Here is a 27303-nt window from a genome sequence, read left to right as displayed (position 1 = left end):
TAACATGCTCCATGGCTTAGGACAAAAGGATGTTTTGGCTCAGCTCATTTGCTAAGAGGAAGAACTTTGCAGCGGTTTCTGATTAATAAACAATGTCATGCTGGTGGGTGGTAACATTTAAATAAAACCCAGCCCTGAAAATAAATGTAGTCTGAAAAGAATTTGAACGTTATCTCATAGGAAAAGACATGGCATTGACTTGGATTTCCCACTTCAAGGACAAATAATTGACACTTTCACTAAAATGATGACCTATTGAGGTAAATCATTTACAACACCATGAGTAAGCTCTGACCATCATCTTTCATCTCGAAAAAGTGGATTTCTGGTGTGGGCTTTTAAATGTGTGAGACATATTCCCTCTGGAAGACAAATTATGTTCTATTCCATTCTTGACTTCCTCAATAGCATAAAGCATCTCGTGCATGAACCATATTCTTGGGTCGATAAGAGGACCCAGTCTTTACCTTTCTCCATGACACTCTGCCGCAGTGCTTTGGCCACCAGCACGCGGACGTTGGCCACGGGGTCCAACGACAGGCTGAGGAGACTGGGGAGGAGGTGCTGGGCAAACTGGTCCATGGGCATACAGTCCTCCTCCACGATGGCCTGGGGAACACAGTGGAGAGTGAGTTAATAGAAAAACAGATTTAGATAGAAAGATAGATGATGACAGATGGTAAGCAGGGTCGTTCGTGTTCATTAGGGAATGCAACAGAAAATGTTTCAAAAATCAGTTTCCCTTCTGTTTGGTGCCTAATGAACATGACCAAGCAGTCAGGCATACAATTCTCACTTCCGCCTTCTTTCAGAATAGTTCTATGGCAAGCATGGCTGATGCAATTTCACACTAAACATTATTTTGAAGGCAGCAGCTATTGGGATTAGTGTTTGTTAGGATTTATTTTCATAAATAGTATGTGTGTCCTGACCTGGCAGATGAAGGCAAAGGCCTGGCGGCCCACCCATTTTGGACAGTGGCAGAAGCGGACGATGAGCTCGTTGCTGAAGTTCAGGCCCAGCTCGTGGGCTCCACACGCATACATCTTCTGTAAGATCTCCACCACCTGGGACAGACAAGATGATATTTGATGACATTTCCACAATACGAGGTCGAAATAACAGTATGAAATTGTGTATGAACCGTTTGAAGAAAATGCCTGGAATTTTAGCCTGTTCAGGAAGGATGGATCTTTTGGCCCACATCATGATGTCACAATGTGATCTGATCATAATAAACCAATGACTGTTCATCTGGGTAATGGGGTTGGCTGGAGAACATCTTATCAGGGCTGTGTATGTAAATACAATACATGACCAAAAGAATGTGGACAGTCTGCTCGTCGAACATCGGATTCCAAAATCATCAGCATTAATATGGCGTTGGTCCCCCCCCTTTGCTGTTATAACAGCCTCCACTCCTCTGGGAAGGCTTTCCACTAGATGGTGGAACATTGTTGCGGAGACTTCATTGTCATGATGAAACAGGAAAAGGCCCCCAAACTGTTGTCACAAAATCATCTAGACATTCCTTGAATGTTGTAGCATTAAGATTACCCTTCACTGGAACTAAGGGGCCAAGCCCAAACCATGAAAAACAGCCCCAGACCATTTTTTACAGTTGGTAATTAGGCATTTGGGTACCTAGCATTCTCCTAGCATCCGTCAAACCCAGATTAATCAGTTAGACTGCCAGATGGTGAAGCGTGATTCATCACTCCAGGGAACGCGTTTCCACTGTTCCAGAGTCCAATGGCGGCGAGCTTAACACCATTTCATCCAACGCTTGGCATTACGCATAGTGATCTTAGGCTTTTGTGCGGCTGCTCAGCCATGGAATCCCATTTCATGATGCTCCCGAAGAACAGTTCTTGTGAGGGAAGTTGCTTCCAGAGGCAGTTTGGAACTCATTAGTGAATGTTGCGACTGAGGACAGATTTTAACATGCTACAATACTCGGCGGTCCCGTTCTGTGAGCTTGTGTGGCCTACCACTTCGCGGCTGAGCCGTTGTTGCCACTAGACGTTTCCACTCCACATAACAGTACTTACAGTTGATCGGGACAAACTGACTTGTAGGAAATGTGGCATCCTATGACGGTGCCACGTTGAAAGTCACTGAGCCTTTCAGTAAGGCCATTCTACTGCCAATGTTTGTCTATGGAGATTGCATGGCTGTGTGCTCTATTTTACACCTGTCAGCAACAGGTGTGGCTGAAATAGCCGAATCTACTCATTTGAAGTGGTGTCCACATACTTTTGTCTATATAGTGTATGTGGGATGCTGGGCTGAAGGGAGTTGTAGTTTTCATGAAGCAAATATTCAACCTTGTTCAGCGCATAAACGTGGTAATTAAATACAATGACCACAATCCATTGCGCCTGTTCTTCCTGGCTCGGACAGAGCCCGCACAACAGACTGCATGAGAGTAATGTACACAACATGACGAGAGGGATAGAGACAGTACGCGAAGTAGCTCTACCCGATTGATAGTTATAGGAGCTGGATATAAGCAGTCTTGAAATTATGCCACGTCTTCTTTAAAGAACTAGTCAAATGATTTCGTCAGACACCTCTGCAGCATACTTAGGCAGCTACCAGCTAGCCACTAGCCTAGCTAAGTAGGATGACTAAAAGACTTGAGTATGGGAAGCACAGAGATACCGTTAGATGGTTGGCTGGCTGCTATTGCCTGAGCAGAGATGAGATGATCAAATAAAAACTAAGTAATATACACAACTGAAATATTTAGTTATTTCATAGTCATTTCCTATTTTTCTATTGTTGTCCTGACACAGACAATGGAATATTTTCAGCCATTTGTGAGGCAAACCATGTTTGGATGCTTCCCATTCTTTAAGAAAGGCAGGTCACTGATGAGATGAGATGACTGTCACTTCCACAGAAGTTTGTCACAATACAGACATGCGCACACAAGCAGACCTCATATCATTGAGGACAATATGAGTACTTGAGGCTGTCAAACAATAATAACAAAACATTGTTACATCATTTCACCCCCCAAACAAATTCAAGTGCAAATGGCATGCCTACCAGCTGGTAAGAGATCCACCGGACCTCTGACACTTTGTCTGAGCAGAGGGTCAGTGCTATTTGTCTGAGGTAGTTATACACATCATCGTGGCTGTACAACTCCATGATCAAGATCAGCTGCCTGTGGACACACACATGAAGACGTTCTGTTCAACACACACTGGCTCTTCAGGGGGGGTCATCCTAAAAATAAACATTTTCTTTCTCTGATATCTTCACTCCCCAAAGAAGTCCAACAATACTTATATATGCATTGGGAGAGCAGAGTAAAAAAAAAACAAGAGGGCGACTGCTTTTGCACCATGTTAACCTGAGTGACAGTCTGTTTGAGCCATCATGTAAAGTCCCTGTCATTCATTGTTGTGTTTGGCTTGATGGAGTAGACAAGAGCACAAACAGATACGGGGCCAGGACCTGAATCCACAAACTGTCTCAAACTGTCTCAGAGTAGGAGTGCTGATCTAGGATCTGTCCATATAATATTATTACGATCTAAAAAAGGCAAAACCGAGATACTGAGGATACGGGCCCAATGTTAGTGATTTACTGCCATATGCCATCCTGCTCAGGAGCATCATTCATTGGCTGATCCACCCTGCTGACCTGGATGAAACCCTGTGATCATTGGAAGGCCCATCCAAGTGGAATACTAAAATTGTGCATGACATCACAGTCTGGTGGCAAGTGCGCCCTCTATTGGGAGAAATCTGGAGGCCTCGATCCTAGATGAATGAGAAAGACTAGCCCTGATCTAAATGAATGGGAGACTCACCCGGCCAGCTGGTATCTACATAAATGGGAGACTCACCCGGCCAGCTGGTATCTACATAAATGGGAGACTCACTCGGCCAGCTGGTATCTGAACCTCCAGTTGCGGCTGTTGTCCGTCACCATGAACTCCTGAAGCTGGTACAGGTACTCTCTCCTGTTCTCTGCATGGAGCAGCTGCCACAAGTCAAGACAGAAAGCTTTAACACCACAGCAACAGATCCAAGTTATGGGTCGTTCCACGAAATGAGTGCCTTTTGTATTGCTTTGATATTTTTGGTATAAATTGTGCACCGATATTGAATTTTAAAAGCCTGTTCAATTAAAGTGCCCCTTAATATAGACCAAATAGAGAATTCAATTAGTCTAAATGTTTACATAAATAAAGACTTACTAAAGTGCTAAAATGATGCTTTTCTACATGTCGCTCTGTGCACCCTCTGACTTCTGGGAAGATTTGAATCCACATAAACCCAAGTTTAAACCACCATTGTAAAGCCCTGGTTATTGTGTTGCTTTGACAAAGTAATTTGTGAAGATGACTAAGATGAAATCATCAACCCTGTTATGTACAACCCAGTTACTTTATTCGACACTTACTTGAGATGGGAAAATGAGTTTGTTATGACAGAATGCTAAAATTGGGTGAAACCAAAAGTTACGCATCTCAAAAGTCGTGGTGGAAACACCCTCATCATGTTTCCCCATCATTACAAAACCCCTGGACAACAAATTATCATTTATTAGTGACGCAAGGCACAAGTATCAAAAGAAGTGGAGACAAACTAAATAAGAGTAAAAGGAGTCAACCTGTAAACTAAACATGTTGTTATTGAGAAAGAGAGATTGGTTCTATGACAACCATATGAACTCAGTAAGTAGGTCAAGTAGGTCAGCCATCCACATTTAAAATCCACTCTAGATTTACCATGTGATACGTATTATGGTAGCCTGAGTTCCAGTCTGTTTGTGCTCTCATGGCAACTCCTTGTCAATGTTTGGCTCGACAATGAGCAATGGAGTTGGTAAGAAGAGCACAAACAGATCTGGGACCAGGCTAGTAAAAGAGCACAGCAGGTGGACCAAACGTTTGCATTTTAAATGTGTAGCCTATGTAGATGGCCGATTTAGAATCGCTACACAGTTGCTCGTTACACGTATGGTGGTCTCACCTTGAGGAAGTCATAGAGGTGTTTGAGCACCCCAATGCGCACCTCGTCCAGGTCCTTAAGGAAGCCGTTGAAGATGGGCACCAGGTCGGCCGCCGTCAGCTGGTCCCCCAGGATCAGGGCCAGATCATGGATGGAGAACGCCAGCGTCCGGCGCACTTTCCACTGTAGGGGTAATGAGTACAGCCAGGAGGTTAGCTTGGCTCGTCACAAAACGTTTCCATGTTAGAGAGAATTAGGAGGAGTTTTGTCAACATGACCTTTGTCAGGTCAGAGGTGGTAATTGAGAGTTTAGCCACTGCTACTTCAGCACACGCTCTCCTCTCGACCGCTGTCCCATCTAATTTGCCCAGAAATAAGCAAACATTTGAGGTAACTGAAGTTCCGTACAGCCTCCAAGTCAAAATGACAAGCTGTATTGCTTTTGGTTGCAAACTAACACGTCAATATTACGTCATGAGACCTGTGACCAAACAGTCACTGGACTGGCCATTAGCATAGCAACGTGCATAGGATTTCCAACACAAATGTAACGGTTGTTTCCTGACGTATCAATCTCCAGTGATGAGATGATGTCAATACATAGTGTGTTGTTCACTTTTCGTTCCAAACCAAGCTCTTATCATTGAAGACCCCGACTTATCTCTGTCGTGTTCTTGGGCACACAACGGAAAACTTTTGAATCCAAAAGCACCCACCTGTACGTCGGTGGCGAGGGTCTCGTACGTGTCCTTTAGGCAGTGCCAGTTCTGTCGGCCCAGGGTGAGGGCCACGCCAGGTAGGCTGAACGCACAGTGCTTGGCGATCTCGGTGTCCACAGTCTGAGCCTGCGCCGGGTCCGTCATGGAAAGATACTGGTCCAGCAGCTGCTGGGGAATCACATTCTGGAGGAGGGGGGGGGCAAGAGTGGTTCAAACCTGTTACTATCATAGCCATGGCAGCAGCTCTCAGAAGAAGGGACAAGAGGAGCTGGTTTCCCCAGACACGGACGAAAGCCCGATTCACATTCAACAGCTGAGACGAGAATGGACTGCTTTACGTGTTCATGATCTGAATGGTGTAGTTTCAGAACGTCTCGTGTCGAATGCTGGAGTTTCCAAAATTCCACACATCAAATCTTAGCGAAAGACTAGATGTGTCCGTTTAGCCAATACGATAACAGTGCGCTAACCTTCCGTGTTTAGCCAACCAAGGTTTCAGCCAGATATCCATTTCTGTGGGGCTAGCTGAAGTTAGCTAGCCTGGCTTGCTAATATTTCGTTGTCAAGTCACAAAGTGAATTGGTGAGCTAGCCAGTGGCTGCATGTATTTCATGAAACTTGTTTGCTAAATACCTTGCTACAAGTAGCTAGCAACTTTGTAGCAAAGTTTCAGCACTGTGCTCAACCTTTTGTATTTCAATTCCCCAGTCAGCTGTTTTACAACATAAAATTCCAATTCTATCTTGTTTTGTCTCGTCTTTCCTTTTGTTGGCTGCTGGATCTGTACCAGGCTTAAGCCCGTCCAGGACTCAAATGCACCATCAATGGAGATATGCATTCTAGACCAGGACTAGACCAGGACTAGACCAGGACTAGGCGGAATCTGGTTCTGGAACACTGGCCCTAGATCTTGTCAATCGCAATTCCTTGGACACTGGATCATTTTACTATTCTCAGACAAAACAAATTAAAGATGTACCTCAGACTTGACTGGAACATAAATGTCCCTCTATGTGCACAGTAAGGTTTATTAGAAATTCAGAAGTTTGACAGAACTGACTAACTGACCTGGACCTTGGACTTCTCCTCACACACCTGGTTGAAAGCAGAGTTCTCTTTCCCCTCCAGGCTCTCCATCAGCTCCGGATCCTGACCAACAACAGGAGTAGATACACAGACAAATATACCAGTCAGCTATCAGACAAATATACCAGTCAGCTAGCTAGCACAGACAAATATACCAGTCAGCTAGCACAGACAAATATACCAGTCAGCTAGCACAGACAAATATGCCAGTCAGCTATCAGAGACAAATATACCAGTCAGCTAGCACAGACAAATATGCCAGTCAGCTAGCACAGACAAATATACCAGTCAGCTAGCACAGACAAATATACCAGTCAGCTAGCACAGACAAATATACCAGTCAGCTAGCACAGACAAATATACCAGTCAGCTAGCACAGACAAATATACCAGTCAGCTAGCACAGACAAATATACCAGTCAGCTAGCACAGACAAATATACCAGTCAGCTAGCACAGACAAATATACCAGTCAGCTAGCACAGACAAATATACCAGTCAGCTAGCACAGACAAATATACCAGTCAGCTAGCAGACAAATATACCAGTCAGCTAGCAGACAAATATACCAGTCAGCTAGCAGACAAATATACCAGTCTGAGGTCCGGACAACAGGACCACCGATTTGACACACTTAACTCTATCTGAGAAGTAGTTGGTGAACCAGGCGAGGCAGTCATTAGAGAAACCAAGGCTGTTGAGTCTGCCGATAAGAATACGGTGATTGACAAAGTAGAAAGCCTTGGCCAGGTCAATGAAGACGGCTGCACAGTACTGTTTTTTAATCAATAGTTATGATATCGTTTAGGACCTTGAGTGTGGCTGAGGTGCACCCGTGACCAGCTCGGAAACCGGATTGCATAGCGGAGAAGGTACGGTGGGATTCAAGATGGTCGAGGATCTGTTTGTTCACTAGGCTTTTGTGTCAAAGTTCAATATAGTCTCATTAACAGTGTCAAAGTTCCATTTAGTCTCTCAGTGTCAAAAAGCAATTAATCAAAGCCATTTTGACTCACCACGCTGCTGTGGTCCGAGTCCTCCCGTACTAGGACAGGCGGGTTGGGCTCATAAGGCTCTGGCTCCTTCTCAGTCTCAGCTTCTGCCTCTTTCTGTTCCTCTGTGGGTGCTGGGTCCTTGGCCTGCTGGGTTGGTGGCGCAGGTGTCTGTGTGTCCTCTGTGGTCACTCTGTTCTGGGAGGACTCCTCATCTGGTTCTCCACCCTCTGGTGTCTGGCTCTCTGACTCGCCCTCCTCCTCAGACTGGCTCTCTGACTGACCCTCCTCCTCAGACTGGCTCTCCAGCTGGGCAGCCTTTAGGGCGGCTGAGAGCACCTGTACTTGGGCTGGGAGACACATGCGGAAAGACACACACACACACACACAGTTGTAATGTGACATAAAAAAGGTACCGGAGCTCCAAGTCTAGGACCAAAAAGCCCCCAACAGCTTTTACCCCAAAGCCATAAGACTGCTGAACAATTAATACAATCGCCACCAATTAATAAAAATGTTGTACACTGATGCTACTCGCTATTTATTATCTCTGCATAGTCACTACACCCCCACCTACATGTACAAATGACCACAACTAACCTGTACCACCGCACACTGACTCTGTACCGGTGCCCCCTGTATATATAGCCTCGTTGTTTTTCTCATTGTGTACTTTTTCTTATTACTTTTTATTTTATTTTTTCTATTTGGTAAATATTATCTTAACTCTTCTTGAACTGCACTGTTGGTTAAGGGCTTTCACAGTAAAGTCTACACTTGTTGTATACGGCACATGTGACAAATAAAGTTTGATTTGATTTGAATACACAGGTCACGCTCAAACTCCTAAATGTCCAGACTATTAAGTTCACTGTGTGTTTAATAATGTTGTGAAGGTTGGATGATATCCAGAGCATTGTGTCACCATAAAACACAACTTGTCCAAAACCAATTTCTTTACTTAATTGACAACCTTTGACGAGACATGTTTCCCTCAATCCTCACCTTGTACATCAGGGTCATCCATGTGGGGCTGGAGGCAGTCCAACACCTTCTGGATCTGAGAGCAGGTGGCTGGATCCAGACTGGACACCACCACCTCCTCCTCCTTTTCTCCCTCTGTCCGAGTCCGAGGTCCCTGGCCCTTCAGCATCTCCAGCTCCTGGCTGATATCCACTAACGGAGGCCTCCAGTAGAGGAAAGAGTTAAAATTCTGGTCTGTTTGTTCCGTCTCCTTGTTTTTATTATTTGTGGGAGGAAGGTTGTTGTTGTTGCACGCCTGGCCTTCGTCTTGGTTTTGGGGAGGAGTGTGTGCGGAGTCGCTGCTGCTGTTCCCCCTGGACATGGATTCTAGGGATGGGGTGGAGCGGCCATCTTGGTTAATGGGTGTGTGTGAGGGTCTCGCTGTGGGGCCGTTGGAGGACTCTATGCAGAGGGGGGAATTGCTGCAACAGAGAGCCAACAAATATCAGAGAGCCCCATTATCTCCCTCTAACTATATCAACATTATTTAAAAACAAATGCATTTGGAATAAATTATCACAACACAACTTTGTGACACAACACAACACACATTAATTCAAACCCATTTAACACTAGTGATTTTGACTGCTCATGAATTGTATTAATTTATTACTCCATTTTTTTTCTCATGCAGGCCTCTGTCCTCGACTTTTCAAAAATAAGTCTATATAACACACTGTCATTGTTAGAATCTTAATATCAGGTACTGGAGTTACAACCAGTTGATTGAGGTAATGTCATTCATTGAATGGTTTTCCCCCATTGCTCCGCTCCTCCCAAAAGTAGGGCCTTTAAGTCATTTCCCAACAGTAGGGCCTGCTCTTATCCAACAGAGGGCCTGCTCCTTTCTACCTCCCTCTCCCAACAGTAGGGCCTGCTCCTTTCTACCTCCTTCTCCCAACAGTAGGGCCTGCTCCTTTCTACCTCCTTCTCCCAACAGTAGGGCCTGCTCCTTTCTACCTCCTTCTCCCAAAAGTAGGGCCTGCTCCTTTCTACCTCCTTCTCCCAACAGTAGGGCCTGCTCCTTTCTACCTCCTTCTCCCAAAAGTAGGGCCTGCTCATTTCTACCTCCTTCTCCCAACAGTAGGGCCTGCTCCTTTCTACCTCCTTCTCCCAAAAGTAGGGCCTGCTCCTTTCTACCTCCTTCTCCCGACAGTAGGGCCTGCTCCTTTCTACCTCCTTCTTCCCGACAGTAGGTCCTGCTCCGCTCTTCCCAACAGTAGGGCCTGCTCCGCTCTTCCCAACAGTAGGGCCTGCTCCACTCTTCCCAACAGTAGGGCCTGCTCCACTCTTCCCAACAGTAGGGCCTGCTCCACTCTTCCCAACAGTAGGGCCTGCTCCACTCTTCCCAACAGTAGGGCCTGCTCCACTCTTCCCAACAGTAGGTCCTGCTCCACTCTTCCCAACAGTAGGTCCTGCTCCACTCTTCCCAACAGTAGGTCCTGCTCCACTCTTCCCAACAGTAGGTCCTGCTCCTTTCCTACCAACAGTAGGGCCTGCTCCTTTCCTACCAACAGTAGGGCCTGCTCCTTTCCTACCAACAGTAGGGCCTGCTCCTTTCCTACCAACAGTAGGGCCTGCTCCTTTCCTCCCAACAGTAGGTCCTGCTCCACTCTTCCCAACAGTAGGTCCTGCTCCACTCTTCCCAACAGTAGGTCCTGCTCCACTCTTCCCAACAGTAGGTCCTGCTCCACTCTTCCCAACAGTAGGTCCTGCTCCACTCTTCCCAACAGTAGGTCCTGCTCCACTCTTCCCAACAGTAGGTCCTGCTCCACTCCTCCCAACAGTAGGTCCTGCTCCACTCCTCCCAACATTTGAAAGTGCAGTGCCCAGCTGATAATCACCCCGATAATGAAACTGAATCTAAACTAAACTAATTTCACAAATATAACAACAGATTAAATAAATTAAGTGAAGTATGTTGGGGAGAAAGGGGGAGAATGGGTGAGTTGATGAGCGGTCTTATCAGTCTACTCTGGCCTACAGGGAATACAGGCTAGACAGCGAGAGTGTGCGTAAATGTACATGCTGAACTGCTTTCAATATCTGGGAAGATATCCACATGAGGCAGCAGGTGAGAGAGTGTGGGAGAATGTGGTGATGAGGCTTATGGAACCTTATGCTGGCAAGGGGACAAATGTCACCATGGAAAATTTCTTCACTTCACTGTCATTAGAAAATAAGTTGGCTTGTAAAGAAAACAATTCTGGTCGCACCATGAACAAAGTGAAACAGGAGCTATCTCCCTCTGCGCAAAATTCAGCACCTACACAGCCATGGTGGAGTACAACAGTGCTGAAAAATGTCAAGATGATGGGAACAAAAAGAGAACCGTAGACTGTTACGCACTACAACCAAACAAAGGTATGACAAAGTGTCAAGCAAGTGAAAGTTACCAAAATTGTGTCAACTGTTAGGACAAGGAATAACAGCTGCTAAAACTCTCAACCATTGTTATTCTACCTTCCAGAATGCATATAATGCCCTCCCCCGCCCTCCATTCAGCAAATCAGACCACGATTCCATCTTGCTCCTCCCCTCCTATTGGCAGAAACTCAAACAGGAAGCACCTGGGGTGAGGACTATTCAACGCTGGTCTGACCAATCGGAAATCACGCTTCAAGATTGTTTTGATCACTGGGATATGTTCAGTGTAGCTTCAGAATATAATAGACACATACGGTGAATTAATAACAGCTAAATGAAATCCAACTGATGCCATTGCTTGAAGACGCACACAAGATGATATTAATTGACTGATGTCCTATCGACACTTACATTCATTATAACTATAATAAAATCACAACACTCACAACTCTAAATTGTATGCACACATGACTGTAAGTCGCTTTGGATAAAAGCGTCTGCTAAATGGCATATATTATTATTTATATTAAATTCAAAAGTGAAAACAAGAGTTTTACTAGTATGGTACATTTCAAATAGTGTTTTTTTGGACCCAGAGTGGTGCGGTGACAATGTGTGTGTTTTGCTGTTGGTTTGTGTTTGTGTCCTAACCTGTCAGAGGGACACGTGGGGACCTCCAGCAGTGTGCCGTCCTCTTTGAAGTAGAGGCCCGTGCTGGAGGGGTTGGCAAAGGTGGAGATGAAGCGTCCCAAAGACTGGAAGGCAGCCTGGCGCACCTGGAGGGTCAAGAGAGCGTGTCGACCACGTCATTAAATACAACAACGTAGTAACACACATAATAATATATGCATCTCTATGATGTTCACCGTCAATCTATCATCACTGTTATTATTGTAATACGTGGTCATTCATGCGGAAAAACATCTCATACAAACAACACCAGAATAGAATGATGTTTATACTGTGTGTGTGTGTATGGGTGTGTGTGGGTGTGTGTGTGTGTGTGTGTACAGTCTCTTACCCAGCGAGACTGGTCACTGATGAGGCTACTGAAAAGGGGGGACAGTTTAGTGCGTCGCACCTCAGGGGAGGTGGAGTTGGAGACGATCATGAAGCAGTCTGCGCACGCCTTCCGGATGCCCCACAGGCTGTCAGAGCACAGGTCAAAGAACTTGGACATCTGGGCAGTGACAGAAGATAATCATTACAAGGGATGTATTCATTCGTGGAGATCGTGGCAAACTGTTGCAAAACATTTTCAGATGAAAAACGAGAATATCTTATTAGACAAAGGTAGGTTGCACTTAAGGAAATCACAAATATCATGGATATATGGAGGATTAAATGTCCTGACCTAGTGAGATATACATGGTGGAGGCTCCATTAATAAAGTAGTCAAGGTGACTAGCCTATGTCATTCTCCCTGGCACCAAAAGTTTGAAAAGTGTTGATACGGGACAGAATGCAGTAGGACCATAAAATAATTGGCATATACATACAGTGCCTTGCGAATAATTTTGCACGCCCAATTTTTCAGTTTTTGATTTGTTAAAAAAGTTTGAAATATCCAATAAATGTTGTTCCACTTCATGATTGTGTCCCACTGGTTGTTGACTCTTCACAAAAATGTAGTTTTATATTTTTATGTTTGAAGCCTGAAATGTGGCAAAAGGTCGCAAAGTTCAAGGGGGCCGAATACTTTCGCAAGGCACTGTAGATCATCAAGGACAACAACCACCCGAGCCACTGCCTGTTCACCCCGCTATCAACCAGAAGGCGAGGTCAGTACAGGTACATCCAAGCTGGGACCGAGAGACTGAAAAACAGCTTCTATTTCAAGGCCATCAGACTGTTAAACAGCCACCACTAACATTGAGTGGCTGCTGCCAACACACCGACTCAACTCCAGCCACTTTAATAATGGGAATGGATGGAAATTGATGCAAAATATATCACTAGCCACTTTAAACAATGCTACTTAATATGATGTTTACATACCCTACATTACTCATCTCATATGTATATACTGTACTCGATACTATCTACTGCATCTTGCCTATGCCGTTCTGTACCATCACTCATTCATATATTTTTGTGTACATATTCTTTATCCCTTTACACTTGTGTGTATAAGGTAGTAGTTTTGGAATTGTTAGGTTAGATTACTCGTTGGTTATTACGGCATTGTTGGAACTAGAAGCACAAGCATTTCGCTACACTCGCATTAACATCTGCTAACCACGTGTATGTGACAAATGAATTTGATTTGATTACATTACTCTTACATAATGTCCACGTGGGCGAGGATATTGGAAACTTGTGACAGAGTGTGCAAAGCTGTCATCAAGGCAAAAGGTGGTTTCTTAGAAGAATCTCAAATATATTTTGATTTGTTTAACACTTTTTGATTACTACATGATTCCACATGTTATTTCATAGTTTTGATGTCTTCACTATTATTCTACAATGTAGAAAATAGTCAAAGTAAAGAAAAACCCTTGAATGAGTAGGTGTATCCAAACTTTTGACTGGTACTGTGCTTCTACACCTGCATTACTTTCTGTTTGGGGTTTTAGGCTGGGATTCTGTGCAGCACTCTGTGACATCAGCTGATGTAAGAAGGGCTTTATAAATACATTTGATTGATTGATTGATTGATTGATTGATTGATTGATACTGTATCTTTGAGTGCAAGGATGAAATAAAGCAACATCCTAGTGACTCACCAGTAGTTTCTCTGTGGCATCCCGGCCCACAATGGAACAGAATTCTCCGAAATTGGCTGCACACACCTGAAGCAAAACAGTGTCAAAAACCTGTTAAAAATGGTTTGTTCATGCAGCTTTTTTGCTCACTCGCACAACTGGAGGAAAAAAAACCAACAAAACAAACATACCCTTTATTCTAAAAAGTATTTACCCGTGTCGGCCTTATAGACTTAATACGGTTGGTTCTGAATAATAAGGGGCAACATTGGGACACACAAAGGCACATTACAGTCATTATAAGCTCAGGAGGCTAGGAAACACGGTCTCCACCGATAAATCCATGATTATCGAAAACTTCAATAAGCACTTCTCAACGGCTGGCCATGCCTTCCGCCTGGCTACTCCAACCTCGGCCAACAGCTCCGCCCCCCCCGTAGTTCCTCACCCAAGCCTCTCCAGGTTCTCCTTTACCCAAATCCAGATAGCAGATGTTCTGAAAGAGCTGCAAAACCTGGACCCGTACAAATCAGCTGGGCTTGACAATCTGGACCCGCTATTTCTGAAACTATCTGCCGCCATTGTCGCAACCCCTATTACCAGCCTGTTCAACCTCTCTTTCATATCGTCTGAGATCCCCAAGGATTGAAAGCTGCCGCAGTCATCCCCCTCTTCAAAGGGGGAGACACCCTGGACCCAAACTGCTATAGACCTATATCCATCCTGCCCTGCCTATCTAAGGTCTTCGAAAGCCAAGTCAACAAACAGGTCACTGACCATCTCGAATCCCACCGTACCTTCTCCGCTGTGCAATCTGGTTTCCGAGCCGGTCACGGGTGCACCTCAGCCACACTCAAGGTACTAAATGATATCATAACCGCCATCGATAAAAGACAGTACTGTGCAGCCGTCTTCATCGACCTCGCCAAGGCTTTCGACTCTGTCAATCACCAAATTCTTATCGGCAGACTCAACAGCCTCGGTTTTTCGGATGACTGCCTTGCCTGGTTCACCAATTACTTTGCAGACAGAGTTCAGTGTGTCAAATCAGAGGGCATGCTGTCCGGTCCTCTGGCAGTCTCTATGGGGGTGCCACAGGGTTCAATTCTCGGGCCAACTCTTTTCTCTGTATATATCAATGATGTTGCTCTTGCTGCGGGCGATTCCCTGATCCACCTCGACACCATTCTATATACTTTCGGCCCGTCATTGGACACTGTGCTATCAAACCTCCAAACGAGCTTCAATGCCATACAGCACTCCTTCCGTGGCCTCCAACTGCTCTTAAACGCGAGTAAAACCAAATGCATGCTTTTCAACCGATTGCTGCCTGCACCCGCATGCCCGACTAGCATCACCACCCTGGATGGTTCCAACCTTGAATATGTGGACATCTATAAGTACCTAGGTGTCTGGCTAGACTGCAAACTCTCCTTCCAGACTCACATCAAACATCTCCAATCAAAAATCAAATCAAGAGTCGGCTTTCTATTCCGCAACAAAGCCTCCTTCACTCACGCTGCCAAGCTTACCCTAGTAAAACTGACTATCCTACCGATCCTCGACTTCGGCGATGTCATCTACAAAATGGCTTCCAACACTCTACTCAGCAAACTGGATGCAGTCTATCACAGTGCCATCCGTTTTGTCACTAAAGCACCTTATACCACCCACCACTGCGACTTGTATGCTCTAGTCGGCTGGCCCTCACTACATATTCGTCGCCAGACCCACTGGCTCCAGGTCATCTACAAGTCCATGCTAGGTAAAGCTCCGCCTTATCTCAGTTCACTGGTCACGATGGCAACACCCATCCGTAGCACGCGCTCCAGCAGGTGTATCTCACTGATCATCCCTAAAGCCAACACCTCATTTGGCCGCCTTTCGTTCCAGTACTCTGCTGCCTGTGACTGGAACGAATTGCAAAATCGCTGAAGTTGGAGACTTTTATCTCCCTCACCAACTTCAAACATCAGCTATCCGAGCAGCTAACCGATCGCTGCAGCTGTACATAGCCTATAGGTAAATAGCTCACCCATTTTCACCTACCTCATTCCCATACTGTTTTTATACTGTTTTTATTTATTTACTTTTCTGCTCTTTTGCACACCAATATCTCTACCTGTACATGCCCATCTGATCATTTATCACTCCAGTGTTAATCTGCAAAAATTGTATTATTCGCCTACCTCCTCATGCCTTTTGCACACATTGTATATAGACTGCCCATTTTGTCTACTGTGTTATTGACTTGCTAATTGTTTACTCCATGTGTAACTCTGTGTTGTCTGTTCACACTGCTATGCTTTATCTTGGCCAGGTCGCAGTTGCAAATGAGAACTTGTTCTCAACTAGCCTACCTGGTTAAATAAAGGTGAAATAAAAAAAATAAAAAAAAGGAAAACCTCCAAAATAAATACCCCTCCCCAACTGGCACTATGTTCCCAAGGGGATTACAATTCCAAACAGATAGTTTAGGCAGTCATACTGAATCACAAAACACACTGCATTCATTCAGTTTGTGAACATTTCGGAAGATTCAAGATGGGAAACACAATCCTTGAGCGACTACCATAAACAGTGTGTCATGTTTATTGTCAAAACTGCGCTCGAGTTGGATCCGGAGAACTGTGTGTTTGAGTTTACCTTGCGGACTTGGAAGAGCCTGGCGTCGCTGCACAGCTCACAGAAACGCTGCAACAGCTGCTCCACGGTCTCTTTGCTCAGCATGGTAACCAGCTTACACATGATCTACAGAGCAGGGAGAGAGGATCACAATCAATGGAATTCTAATGGAATCCACAGGGGCTCCAGAGTACAGATTTGGGATCAGCTTCCCCTCCCCCAATCTTAAAAAATGTTTGCTGGGGAAAATGCTAAACTGACCCAAGATCTGCGTCTAGGGGCACCCTTACACCTCCACATGGATCGGAGCACAAAGGAAGCACAGTGCTTGATTCTCAAACAGCACTGTTGGACTTGGTGGAGGATTCAGCTGGGCATTCCACACAGCCTTACCATTCCACAGCTAACCGTATTAGAGAAAGCATCATCAAGGTTACAAAAATAAACCCTTTTTATAAAAACAGTACTGGTGGTAGTGACCTTGCATTTATGCTGACTTGTCTACCCACTGCAAATTCCTCTGAAGCTGCATCTCATATTGACTTCAATATTGTGGCTAGGGTCCACTAACAACCATCCTCATTATTCCCATCCAGGGATCAGTCTTAGCCGATATCCTCATTCTTCCCATCCAGGGATCAGTCTTAGCCGATATCCTCATTCTTCCCATCCAGGGATCAGTCTTAGCCGATATCCTCATTCTTCCCATCCAGGGCTCAGTCTTAGCCCATTTCCTCATTCTTCCCATCCAGGGATCAGTCTTAGCCGATATCCTCATTCTTCCCATCCAGGGCTCAGTCTTAGCCGATATCCTCATTCTTCCCATCCAGGGATCAGTCTTAGCCGATATCCTCATTCTTCCCATCCAGGGATCAGTCTGAGCAGATATCCTCATTCTTCCCATCCAGGGATCAGTCTTAGCCGATATCCTCATTCTTCCCATCCAGGGATCAGTCTGAGCAGATATCCTCATTCTTCCCATCCAGGGATCAGTCTTAGCCGATATCCTCATTCTTCCCATCCAGGGATCAGTCTGAGCAGATATCCTCATTCTTCCCATCCAGGGATCAGTCTTAGCCGATATCCTCATTCTTCCCATCCAGGGATCAGTCTTAGCCGATATCCTCATTCTTCCCATCCAGGGATCAGTCTGAGCAGATATCCTCATTCTTCCCATCCAGGGATCAGTCTTAGCCGATATCCTCATTCTTCCCATCCAGGGATCAGTCTGAGCAGATATCCTCATTCTTCCCATCCAGGGATCAGTCTTAGCCGATATCCTCATTCTTCCCATCCAGGGCTCAGTCTTAGCCCATTTCCTCATTCTTCCCATCCAGGGATCAGTCTGAGCCAATATCATCTTTGTCTGACGTGTTTTTGGTAGAATGCCTCATAACCACTACTCTTGCAACTGTGTCCTATATGTCTTTGTGTTGTGCTTTCGGAAAGTATTCAGACCCCTTGCCTTTTTCCCCCACAGTTTGTTACATTACAGCTTTATTCTAAAAATGATTTTATTGTTTGTTTCCCTTATAAAATCAACACACAAGAGCAAAGCATTTTTTTTGTGCATATTTATTCAAAATAAAAACCATAAATATCACATAAGTATTCAGATCATTTACTCGGTACTTTGTTGAAGCACCTTTCGGAGTGATTACAGCCTCAAAGTCTTCTGGGGTATGACGCGACAAGCTTGGCACACCTGTATGCGAGTTTCTCCCATTGTTCTCTGCAGATCCTCTCAAGCTCTGTCATGTTGGATGGGGAGCGTCGCTGCACCACTATTTTCAGGTCTCTCCAGAGATGTTTGATAGGGTTAAAATCAGAGATCTGGCTGGGCCACTCAAAGACATTCAGAGACTTGTCCCAAAGCCATTCTTGCATTGTCTTGGCTGTGTGCTTAGGGTTGTTGTCCTGTTGGAAGGTGAAACTTCGGTCTGGCCACTCTACCGTAAAGGTCTGATTGGTGGAGTGCTGCAGAGATGGTTGTCCTTCTGGAAGTTTCTCACATCTCCACAGAGGAACTCTGGAGCTCTGTCAGAGTGACCATCGGGTTCTTGGTCACCTCCCTGACCAAGGCCCTTCTTCCCCAATTGCTCAGTTTGGCCGGGTGGCCAGCTCTAGGAAGAGTCTTGGTAGTTCCAAACTTCTTCCATTTAACAATGATGGAGGCCATTTTGTTCCCGGGGACCTTCAATGCTGCAGGTATTTTTTGGTACCTTTCCCCAGATCTGTGCATCGATACAATCCTGCCTCGGAGCTCTACGGACAATTGTTTTGACCTCATGGCTTGGTTTTTTCTCTGACATGCACTGTCAACTGTGGGACCTTATATAGACAGGTGTGTACCTTTCCAAATCATGTACAATCAGTTTAATTTACCACATGTGGACTCACAGTTGTTGAAACATCTCAAGGATGATCAATAGCAAAGGGTCTGAATACTTATATAAATAAGGTATCTGTTTTCATTTTGTCATTATGGGGTATTGTGTGTAGATTGATGAGGCTTTTAAACAAAAAATCAATTTTAGAATAAGGCTGAAACGTAACTAAATGTGAGCTTGAATCATCAGTAAACCCAAAGCCAAAGTCATATTACCGCGACGGCCTCTATTTTGTAGTCGTCGTCGCTGCTGGGCTCGGTGAGGTCCAGTAGAACAGGACACACCTTGGTCTCCATGTCGCCTTTGCAGATGAGGCCCTGCTCTAACAGCACCAACAGGGCCGCCTGACTGGTCTTCCTCACCTGGGGAAAAATACCATCTCTGTAAGTACTGACGGCTTTACTTCAAAATATGCTATACAATATATAGTGTTTACTTAGCCTGGAAATGCACACTGATTGTGCGCTGCACGTGTTCTCTTCAGTTCACTATGGTAGCCTTTTTTCCTAGAATTTGTTTAATGTATTGCAAGCTCGTTGAATTTCCAATAACATTTACAATTCATAGACACAAATGACAAGCAAGGGGTGTCATTAATCACAATTGCTTAAATTAATGTCACAGTTTTGTTGTAGTCTGTTGGCAGTCCTGTGTGTTCCTACCTGGTTATTGGGGTCTGTGAGATAATGAACCACGATGGGCACCAGATATCTGGAGAAGGCTGCTGGGAAGTTGGGCTGGCTCTCGTGTAGGAACATTGCGATGTTGGGCACCTGCTCCATCAGCTCAGCGCGCACTGTGGGCTCTGAGGGCACACACAAAGAGGGAGATGGTCACAAACATGCGTACAAAAAAAGTTCTAACAAAACTTTTTTATTTGGGGTTAATTGCATGTAAAAGTTAGTCAATGGATTTATTCAATTTTACTCCAGTGGATCGTTAACCTTCCATGTCCAATTCAAGAGACAGGAATTAAAATGGAATTGACCCCAACGTCACAAACAATTGACAGATGTCAAATAATATGAGACAGATAAAAACAACAACATCTACCTCCATCTTCAGACATTCGGGCAACTGTCTCCATGACACTGATAAAGTCATTCTCATTGTCACTGAACTCTCGAAGCACATCAAGCAACCCACGTGCCACGATCTGCCTAGAAAGCAACACAAGCCCCAAGTTAGTGCCTGTGCCAAGATCTAGCCCAAGTAGCACAACACAGTGCTACCGGCCCGTAGCTGATGAGAAAATTACACACATGCACTTGGAAATCACCACAATTACTCAACAAGCAGAGCATGAAAAATTAATTCCCATGAGTGGAGTTCAACTGGGGGCAATGGAGGTGTTTGGAGAGGTGATGTGTATGCTAACGTCTTTAAAACCACTGAGGGCATCAGGCAGATTTTTATCGTTGATTGAGCAGAAAGCAAGAAGAGACCAAATCAGAAACACCAAGGTCAAACTATGCCCGTCATAACAATCGTGGCGCCTCGTGAGTTCATGTCTTGAAGCACAGGGTGAAAAGACCTGGTAGTATGGAATGCCCAGCCTACATTCAGCCCATTCACTGATGCCCGACATCTGTTATATTACAGCCATGCCATGGCATGAGCCCAGGTTTGGTGAATTCACAAGAACCAGAACTTTTAAATCCACAATGTGTACTGTGGTCATTACATTGCAAAAACAAATGGCAGTCATCATGAGCATCACATTACGTCTAAACTTTTGCTTCCCTGTGCCGTGTTTGCAAGTGCATCATAATTTCCGTTCCTACCTGTTGAAGACATTTTCGCTGAAAGCGTATTTCTCTAGTCTCCCCAGGGGGGTGAGATTGTCCTGCCCTGCATCCAGAAAAGCTGTGATCCGAATCCCTTCGCACTCTGATCCGTAGTCATCAAACCCAACTATCCGGGAAAGAAAATGTTTAAAAAATCACAACTTCACAAACATGTTTGGTTCACGCTGAGGTGAGTGAGTGTGGAGACAAGGTACGGTGCAGTCGGGAAAGTTACTTTTTCCACTTTTGTTACGTTTCAGTCTTATTCTAAAATTGATTCAATAAAATGTTTTTCTCATCAATCTACACACAATACCCCATAACGACAAAGCAAAAACAGGTTTTTAGATTTTTTTTTGCAAATGTATGAAATCTTATTTGCATATGTATTCAGACCCTTTGCAAGGAGACTCGAAATTAAGCTCAGGTACGTCCTGTTTTCATTGATCATCCTTGAGATGATTCTACAACTTAATTGGAGTCCACCTGTGGTAAATTCAATTGATTGGACATGATTTGGAAAGGTACACCATGTCTATATAAATGGTCCCACAGTTGATAGCGCATGTCAGAGCAAAAATTCTGCAACATTGAAGGTCCCCAAGAACACAGCAGCCTCCATCATTCTTACATGGAAGAGAACCACCAAGACTCTTCCTAGAGCTGGCCACCCGGCCAAACGGAGCAATCGGGGGCGAAGGGCCTTGGTCAGGAAGGTGACCAAGAACCCGATGGTCACTCTGACAGAGCTCCAGAGTTCCTCTGTGGAGATTGGAAAACCTTCCAGAAGGACAACCATCTCTGCAGCCCTCCACCAATCATTCCTTTATGGTAGAGTGGCCAGACCGAAGCAACTCCTCAGTGAAAGGCACATGACAGCCCGCTTGGAGTTTGCCAAAAGGCACCTAATTGACTCTCAGACCATGAGAAACAAGATTCTCTGGTCTGATGAAACCTAGATTGAAGTCTTTGGCCTGAATGCAAAGCGTCATGTCTGGAGGAAACCTGGCTCAGACTGGGGCAAAGGTTCACCTTCCAACAGGACAACGACCCTAATGACACAGCCAAGACAATGCAGGAGTGCCTTCGGGACAAGTCTCTTAATGTCTTTGAGTGGTCCAGCCAGAACCCAGATTTGAACCCGATCAAAGATCTCTGGAGAGACCTGAAAATAGCTGTGCAGCGACGCTCCCCATCCAACATGACAGAGCATGAGAGGATCTGCAGTGAAAAATGGGAGAAACCACCAAATACAGGTATGCCAAGCTTGTAGCATCATAACCAAGAAGAATCTCAGCTGTAATTGCTGTCAAATGTGCTTTAACAAAATATTGAGCAAATGATCTGAATACTTATGTAAATGTCATATTTCCAGGTCATTTTTTTATACATTTGCAAAGAAATCCTAAAAAACTGTTTTTGCTTCATCATTATGGGGTTTTGTGTGTTGATTGATGACATACATTTAATTAAAAAAAAACAATTTTAGAATAAGGCTGTAATGTAACAACATGTGGAAAAAGTCAAGGGGTCTGAATACTTTCCGAATGCACTGCAAGTAAGCACTGTCACCCAGACAAGGAACCACTGCTGTCAGATTAGGCTCAGTGTTAGAATTATAATGTTGATATAAGTGTGCTTTGGGTTAACCCTGGCGCAAGTAGTAAGACACCACATTTAACCTCAATATACATAGTAAGCAAAGTGAAAAAGTGACAGCTATTGCACTGCCTGTTTCAGTGACAAAATGAGTAGCCTATGACAAGAGGGATAGATGGATATTGGTAATAATAGCTTGCCTGACACAAAGTTAGGGGGTAGCCTAGCGGTAAAGAGTGTTGGCCGAGTAACCGAAAGGTCGCTGGTTTGAATCCCCGAGCTGACTAAGTAAAGAAAACAATGTTGATGTGCCCTTGAGCAAGGCACTTAACCGTAATTGTTCCTGTAAGTGGCTGTGGATAACAGCATCTGCTAAATGACTACAATGTCAATGTAAAATGCAACAGCCTTACATTTCATGTGGACCAAGACGGTCAACCAGAAACTACAGGCTTCCCTCACCACACTTTGGAAGGTGTCAGTAAAATCCTGCATTGTATGTGCCTCGGTAAATCTTTCTACATGAACTTCACAAGAATTCAACATGGCATTTGAAACATATTGGTGAGGGGGAAATACTCACAGTCATCCAAATCATCATGGCCATCTTCAAAATATAAAGACAGACCTGCAAAATGGAATGGCGATGAGGACAGATTTTTACAAACATAAAATCATTAATACCTTCAGCCAAATGCCAGCTATACGACGAGCTGGGGATTAGCAAATCCATCAACTGTTACTATGTTACGTAAGAGAGAAAAGGGGCAAGCTAGCAAAAAAATTGCAGTCATTCAATCTTGTCTGTAACAGTTGACATAATGGGAAAATTCAGAGTACAACGCATTTCTCATCCTTGGATTGAGGTATGTTTTCCATGCCGTATCATGCACCAGCTCTGCATAGTCTTAATCCTTAAGAGTCTAAGTCAGAATAAATAGAAAAATAAAAAATAGATTAAAACAACAACCGTTGGTAAGTCATTTGTAATGTCACACTGAGTATGTTTTGAGATGATGGCCATACCAAGGATCATTTTGCTATTTGAAAAAATATATACAGTACCAGTCAAAAGTTTGGACACACCTATTCATTCAAGGGTTTTTCTTTATTTTTTAACATTTTCTACATTGTAGAATAATAGTGAAGACGTTGTAGAATCACCGAGCAAACAAGGTACAAATCTGTCATTCTGCCCCTGAATAGGCAGTTAAACCACTGTTCCTAGGTCGTCATTGAAAATAAGAATTTGTTCTAGTTAAAGAAAAGGTAAAAAAAATATAAAAAAATAACAAACATCACAACTATGAAATATGTTTTTCAACAGGACAAAACCCAACACATCTCCAGGCTGTGTAAGGGCTACATGACCAAGAAGGAGAGTGATGGAGTGCTGCATCATATGACCTTGCCTCCATAATCACCCACCCTCAAACCAATTGAGATGGTTTGGGATGAGTTGGACCACAGAGTGAAGGAAAAGCAGCCAACAAGTGCTCAGCATGTGTGAGAACTCCTTCAAGACTGTTGGAAAAGCATTGGATTGCAATTGTTGGATTGCCAAGAGTGTGCAAAGCTGTCATCAAGGCAAAGGGTGGCTACTTGGAAGAAGGTTCTTGGAGTTTGCCAAAAGGCACCTAAAGGACTCTCAGCCCATGAGAAACAAGATTCTCTGGTCTAATGAAACCAAGATTGAACTCTTTAGCCAGAATGCCAAGCTTCACGTCTGGAGGAAACCTGGCACCATCTCTACGGTGAAGCATGGTGGTGGCAGCATCATGCAGTGGGGATGTTTTTCAGAGGCAGGGACTGGGAGACTAGTCAGTATCGAGGGAAAGATGAACAGATTAAAGTACAGAGAGATCCTTGATGAAAACCTGCTCCAGAGTGCTCCGGACCTCAGACTGGGGCGGAAGTTTACCTTCCAACAGGACAAGGACCCTAAGCACACAGCCAAGACAATGCAGGAGTGGCTTTGGGACAAGTCTCTGAATGTCTGAGTGGCCCAGCCAGAGCCCAGACTTGAACCCGATCGAACATCTCTGAAGAGACTTGAAAATATCTGTGCAGCAACGCTCCCCATTCAACCTGACAGAGCTTGAAAGGATCTGCAGAGAAGAATGGGATAAACAGATGTGCCACGCATGTAGCATCATACCCAAGAAGACTTGAGGCTGTAATCACTCCCAAAGCTGCTTCAACAAAGTACTGAGTAAAGGGTCTGAATATTTATGTACGTCATTATTAAAAAAAAAAAACATTTCTAAAACCCTGGTTTTGCTTTGTCATGGGTTGTTTGTAGATGAGGAAAAAATCAAATGTAATCTATTTTAGAATAAGGCTGTAATGTAGGAAATGGGAGGGGAAAAGTCAAGGGGTCTGAATACTTTCCGAAAGCACTGTACTTATATAATTTTTAAAAAACTGGTACCCAGCTACATCCAGACTGGTCTTGTGAGTGTCCTGGAGCTAAACAACCAATATGTACACTACCTTTCAAAAGTTTGGGGTCACTTAGAAATGTCATTGTTTTTGAAAAAAAAAAAAAAACGTATTTTTGTCCATTAAAATAACATCAAATTGATCAGAAATACAGTGTAGACATTGTTAATGTTCTAAATGACTATTGTAGCTGGAAACGGCAACAACAACCAAATTATGTAATATCTACAAGAGGCCCATTATCAGCAACCATCACTCCTGTTTTCCAATGGCATGTTGTGTTAGCTAACCCAAGTTTATAATTTTAAAGGGCTTAATTGATCATTAGAAAACCATTTAGCAATTATGTTAGCACAGCTGAAAACGGTTGTTCTGATTAAAGAAGCAATACAACTGGCCTTCTTTAGGCTAGTTGAGTATCTGGAGCATCAGCAATTGTGAGTTCGATTACAGGCTCAAAATGGCCAGAAACAAAGACCTTTGAGCTGAAACTCGTTAGTCTATTCTTGTTCCGGCCTGTGTGACATAGGATGTAAAATCTGAAAACAATTGAACCCTACGTCACAGCCACCGAGTTCCCTGCCATCCTTACATCATAACTCAGCAGGAGAGACTGGTTTCATCACTGTAGCACATTCAGAGCTTGATTTATAGCCATTTGTCTAAAATAATTAAGATTTTAAACAAGATTAATATAAGATTAAAGGTGAGTTCCTAATGAGTTTAGGAAGCCAAACTATAGCTCTGTGAGATGTTCACAGTGATGGGGGCAGATGTTTTGAACAAGAGAGACCTTTAGAAAATATGCACATTTTCTCTAACACTAAGCATACAAATATGTATTTTACAGTTAAGGTCAAATCTTAGTAATTTTATAATCTGATTAAACAATATTTAGAAAGCATAAGTAATTCCAAGTCGTATTCATACAGTTTTGTTGAATTGGAAATACAAAATATTTAATGGTTTCATAATTATTATATTTGTACTGTGTACTTGAGCTTGTATCCTCAAGCGACTACATGTCAGCAATTGTATAACTATAAATAATTACATTTGAGATTAAATTGAACTGTTTTTAATACAACCTCACATTTGTTTTGAGCCAACTTCGCTGTCGGACAGAGAGGGGCACCTGGATCACAGCTGGGAGGCAGCCAGGTTCCAAATCATATGCAAGGGGGTGATTAATCGGACCCCTCAATACACACAGGAATGCTGTCTGACCCTAGTACAGCTGTAAACAAGCGGTTCGGATCTGCTGGCTAGTGGGGCATTTAGCCTAATCCAGTGGTAACAAGTAAAACCAAGAGAACAGTGGCCAGCCAATGTTAATAAAAAACAGAACTGGGAAATGTTCATCCAACTCAAAAACAAACCTTTCCCATAACAATTTAATGTATGCTGTTTCAGCCAATGAAAATAACTAACTAACATGAGCCACGGACCTAATTTGCGCTAGTATTGGAAAGTTATATACGGTTGCCAAATCACAAGGTAGTTTGCTTGCTGCATACCATTGTTTTAAAATGGATTTGGAATGCCAAGATATCGATGTAAAGGCTAGCAAGCTAGCTAGCAAGATACAGTAGTTTAGGCATGAAAGCAAGTCGACCTGACATTTAACTAACATTACATTTTAAATTGACCTAACACACAATACATTATAGCTACAACCCATACCTAGAAACATGTGCAGTGTTTGTGTTGTCAACAGGCAGATATAAACACTAGAACTGGCTAGCTAAGATATCCCTTTCGCTTGAAAACACAGCTTGCTGCCCATGTAACGATAGCTAGCTATCCTTATTGCTTGAAAACACACAATAAATCTAGAAATTGTGTCAATGTAGGCTACTTTTCACAAGACACCCTAAACAGTATTTGGACAAACACGATTTCGTTAAAGTTTCGAATAAACGTTATTATCATAGCTAGCCACATACCTGCCATCTTGATTATATGCTCGGTGATCGATTGTTTGGGCTGTCACCATAGAGAATGATAGAGGCCTCTGGTGGCCAGAAGACTATCGTAGCAGGGGCAATGCCAGTGAGGGCTTCCACCATTTTAACAAATACAGTATAGCTGCAGTCCAAACAACAATTTTTGATCTCCTCTGCCCTCACACTACCCACTTTGATTGCCATCTTAAGTGAAGGTCCAAATCACTAATTCCCCTCACCCTCGCTTTAGCTCAAGGGAGCGAGTGAAGAACTTTGATCACTTGTGGGGTTGATATGACCCACAATTCAATGCAAATTGTAGTCACGAGTCATACTCTGGAGGCCACACAGTGTGGAAATGAATCAACACGGCTGCATTTTCGGCATGTCAGACAAAATTATGACACTAGTTTGCTAAAAAAAAATGTATATGACATAGATTTTTACGTTGGCAAATTGGCTTAGCCTGTAGTGAGAAGCCTATAAACCGTAACTAGCTTCATAAACTATAAAACTAGCTAGCCAGCTATGAGTAGCTGTAGCTAGCTACTTGACAGGAGTGCTAACTAGCTATGTACATTAATAGCTTTAGGTTGGTTGTTTTTAAGCTCAATTTCAAGATTTCCACCAAGGATGTTGCCTCTCCGATCA

At 43.8% G+C, this 27303-nt stretch overlaps 1 protein-coding gene and 1 long non-coding RNA gene across 3 annotated transcripts in view; both read right to left on the bottom strand.

Annotated features, from left to right (window-relative positions):
- Positions 1–26896, bottom strand: part of LOC118400620 (serine/threonine-protein phosphatase 4 regulatory subunit 1-like) — a 30199-nt gene extending 3303 nt beyond the window's left edge. Inside the window, exons 1-19 of one of the 2 annotated variants that reach the window (XM_052474045.1) lie at positions 26653–26896; positions 22848–22892; positions 20663–20792; positions 19932–20038; positions 19541–19683; positions 19094–19240; positions 16510–16614; positions 13885–13950; positions 12180–12338; positions 11810–11934; positions 8774–9213; positions 7793–8118; positions 6788–6841; positions 5690–5875; positions 4995–5156; positions 3899–3999; positions 3055–3175; positions 933–1067; positions 468–609 (exon numbers count right to left, since the gene is read on the bottom strand). In XM_052474045.1, the coding sequence (XP_052330005.1) occupies positions 468–609; positions 933–1067; positions 3055–3175; positions 3899–3999; positions 4995–5156; positions 5690–5875; positions 6788–6841; positions 7793–8118; positions 8774–9213; positions 11810–11934; positions 12180–12338; positions 13885–13950; positions 16510–16614; positions 19094–19240; positions 19541–19683; positions 19932–20038; positions 20663–20792; positions 22848–22892; positions 26653–26659 (2701 nt within the window). In that variant the 5' untranslated portion in view covers positions 26660–26896. Of the gene's footprint in view, positions 1–467; positions 610–932; positions 1068–3054; positions 3176–3898; positions 4000–4994; positions 5157–5689; positions 5876–6760; positions 6842–7792; positions 8119–8773; positions 9214–11809; positions 11935–12179; positions 12339–13884; positions 13951–16509; positions 16615–19093; positions 19241–19540; positions 19684–19931; positions 20039–20662; positions 20793–22847; positions 22893–26652 lie in introns of both variants that reach the window. The other variant, XM_052474044.1, reaches the window with a different exon arrangement.
- On the bottom strand, positions 9650–10067 carry LOC127910395 (uncharacterized). The gene is made up of 3 exons (XR_008074656.1): positions 9932–10067; positions 9788–9859; positions 9650–9751 (listed from the first exon to the last, which is right to left on the bottom strand). It is a non-coding gene; the product is annotated as an uncharacterized LOC127910395 (long non-coding RNA).
- Positions 26897–27303: the final 407 nt, after the last annotated feature.

This window comes from Oncorhynchus keta, chromosome 21, assembly GCF_023373465.1.
Source record: "Oncorhynchus keta strain PuntledgeMale-10-30-2019 chromosome 21, Oket_V2, whole genome shotgun sequence".
NCBI lineage: Eukaryota > Metazoa > Chordata > Actinopteri > Salmoniformes > Salmonidae > Oncorhynchus > Oncorhynchus keta.
Note: the sequence above shows the minus strand (reverse complement) of the source record. Positions and strands in the feature narration are given on the sequence as shown.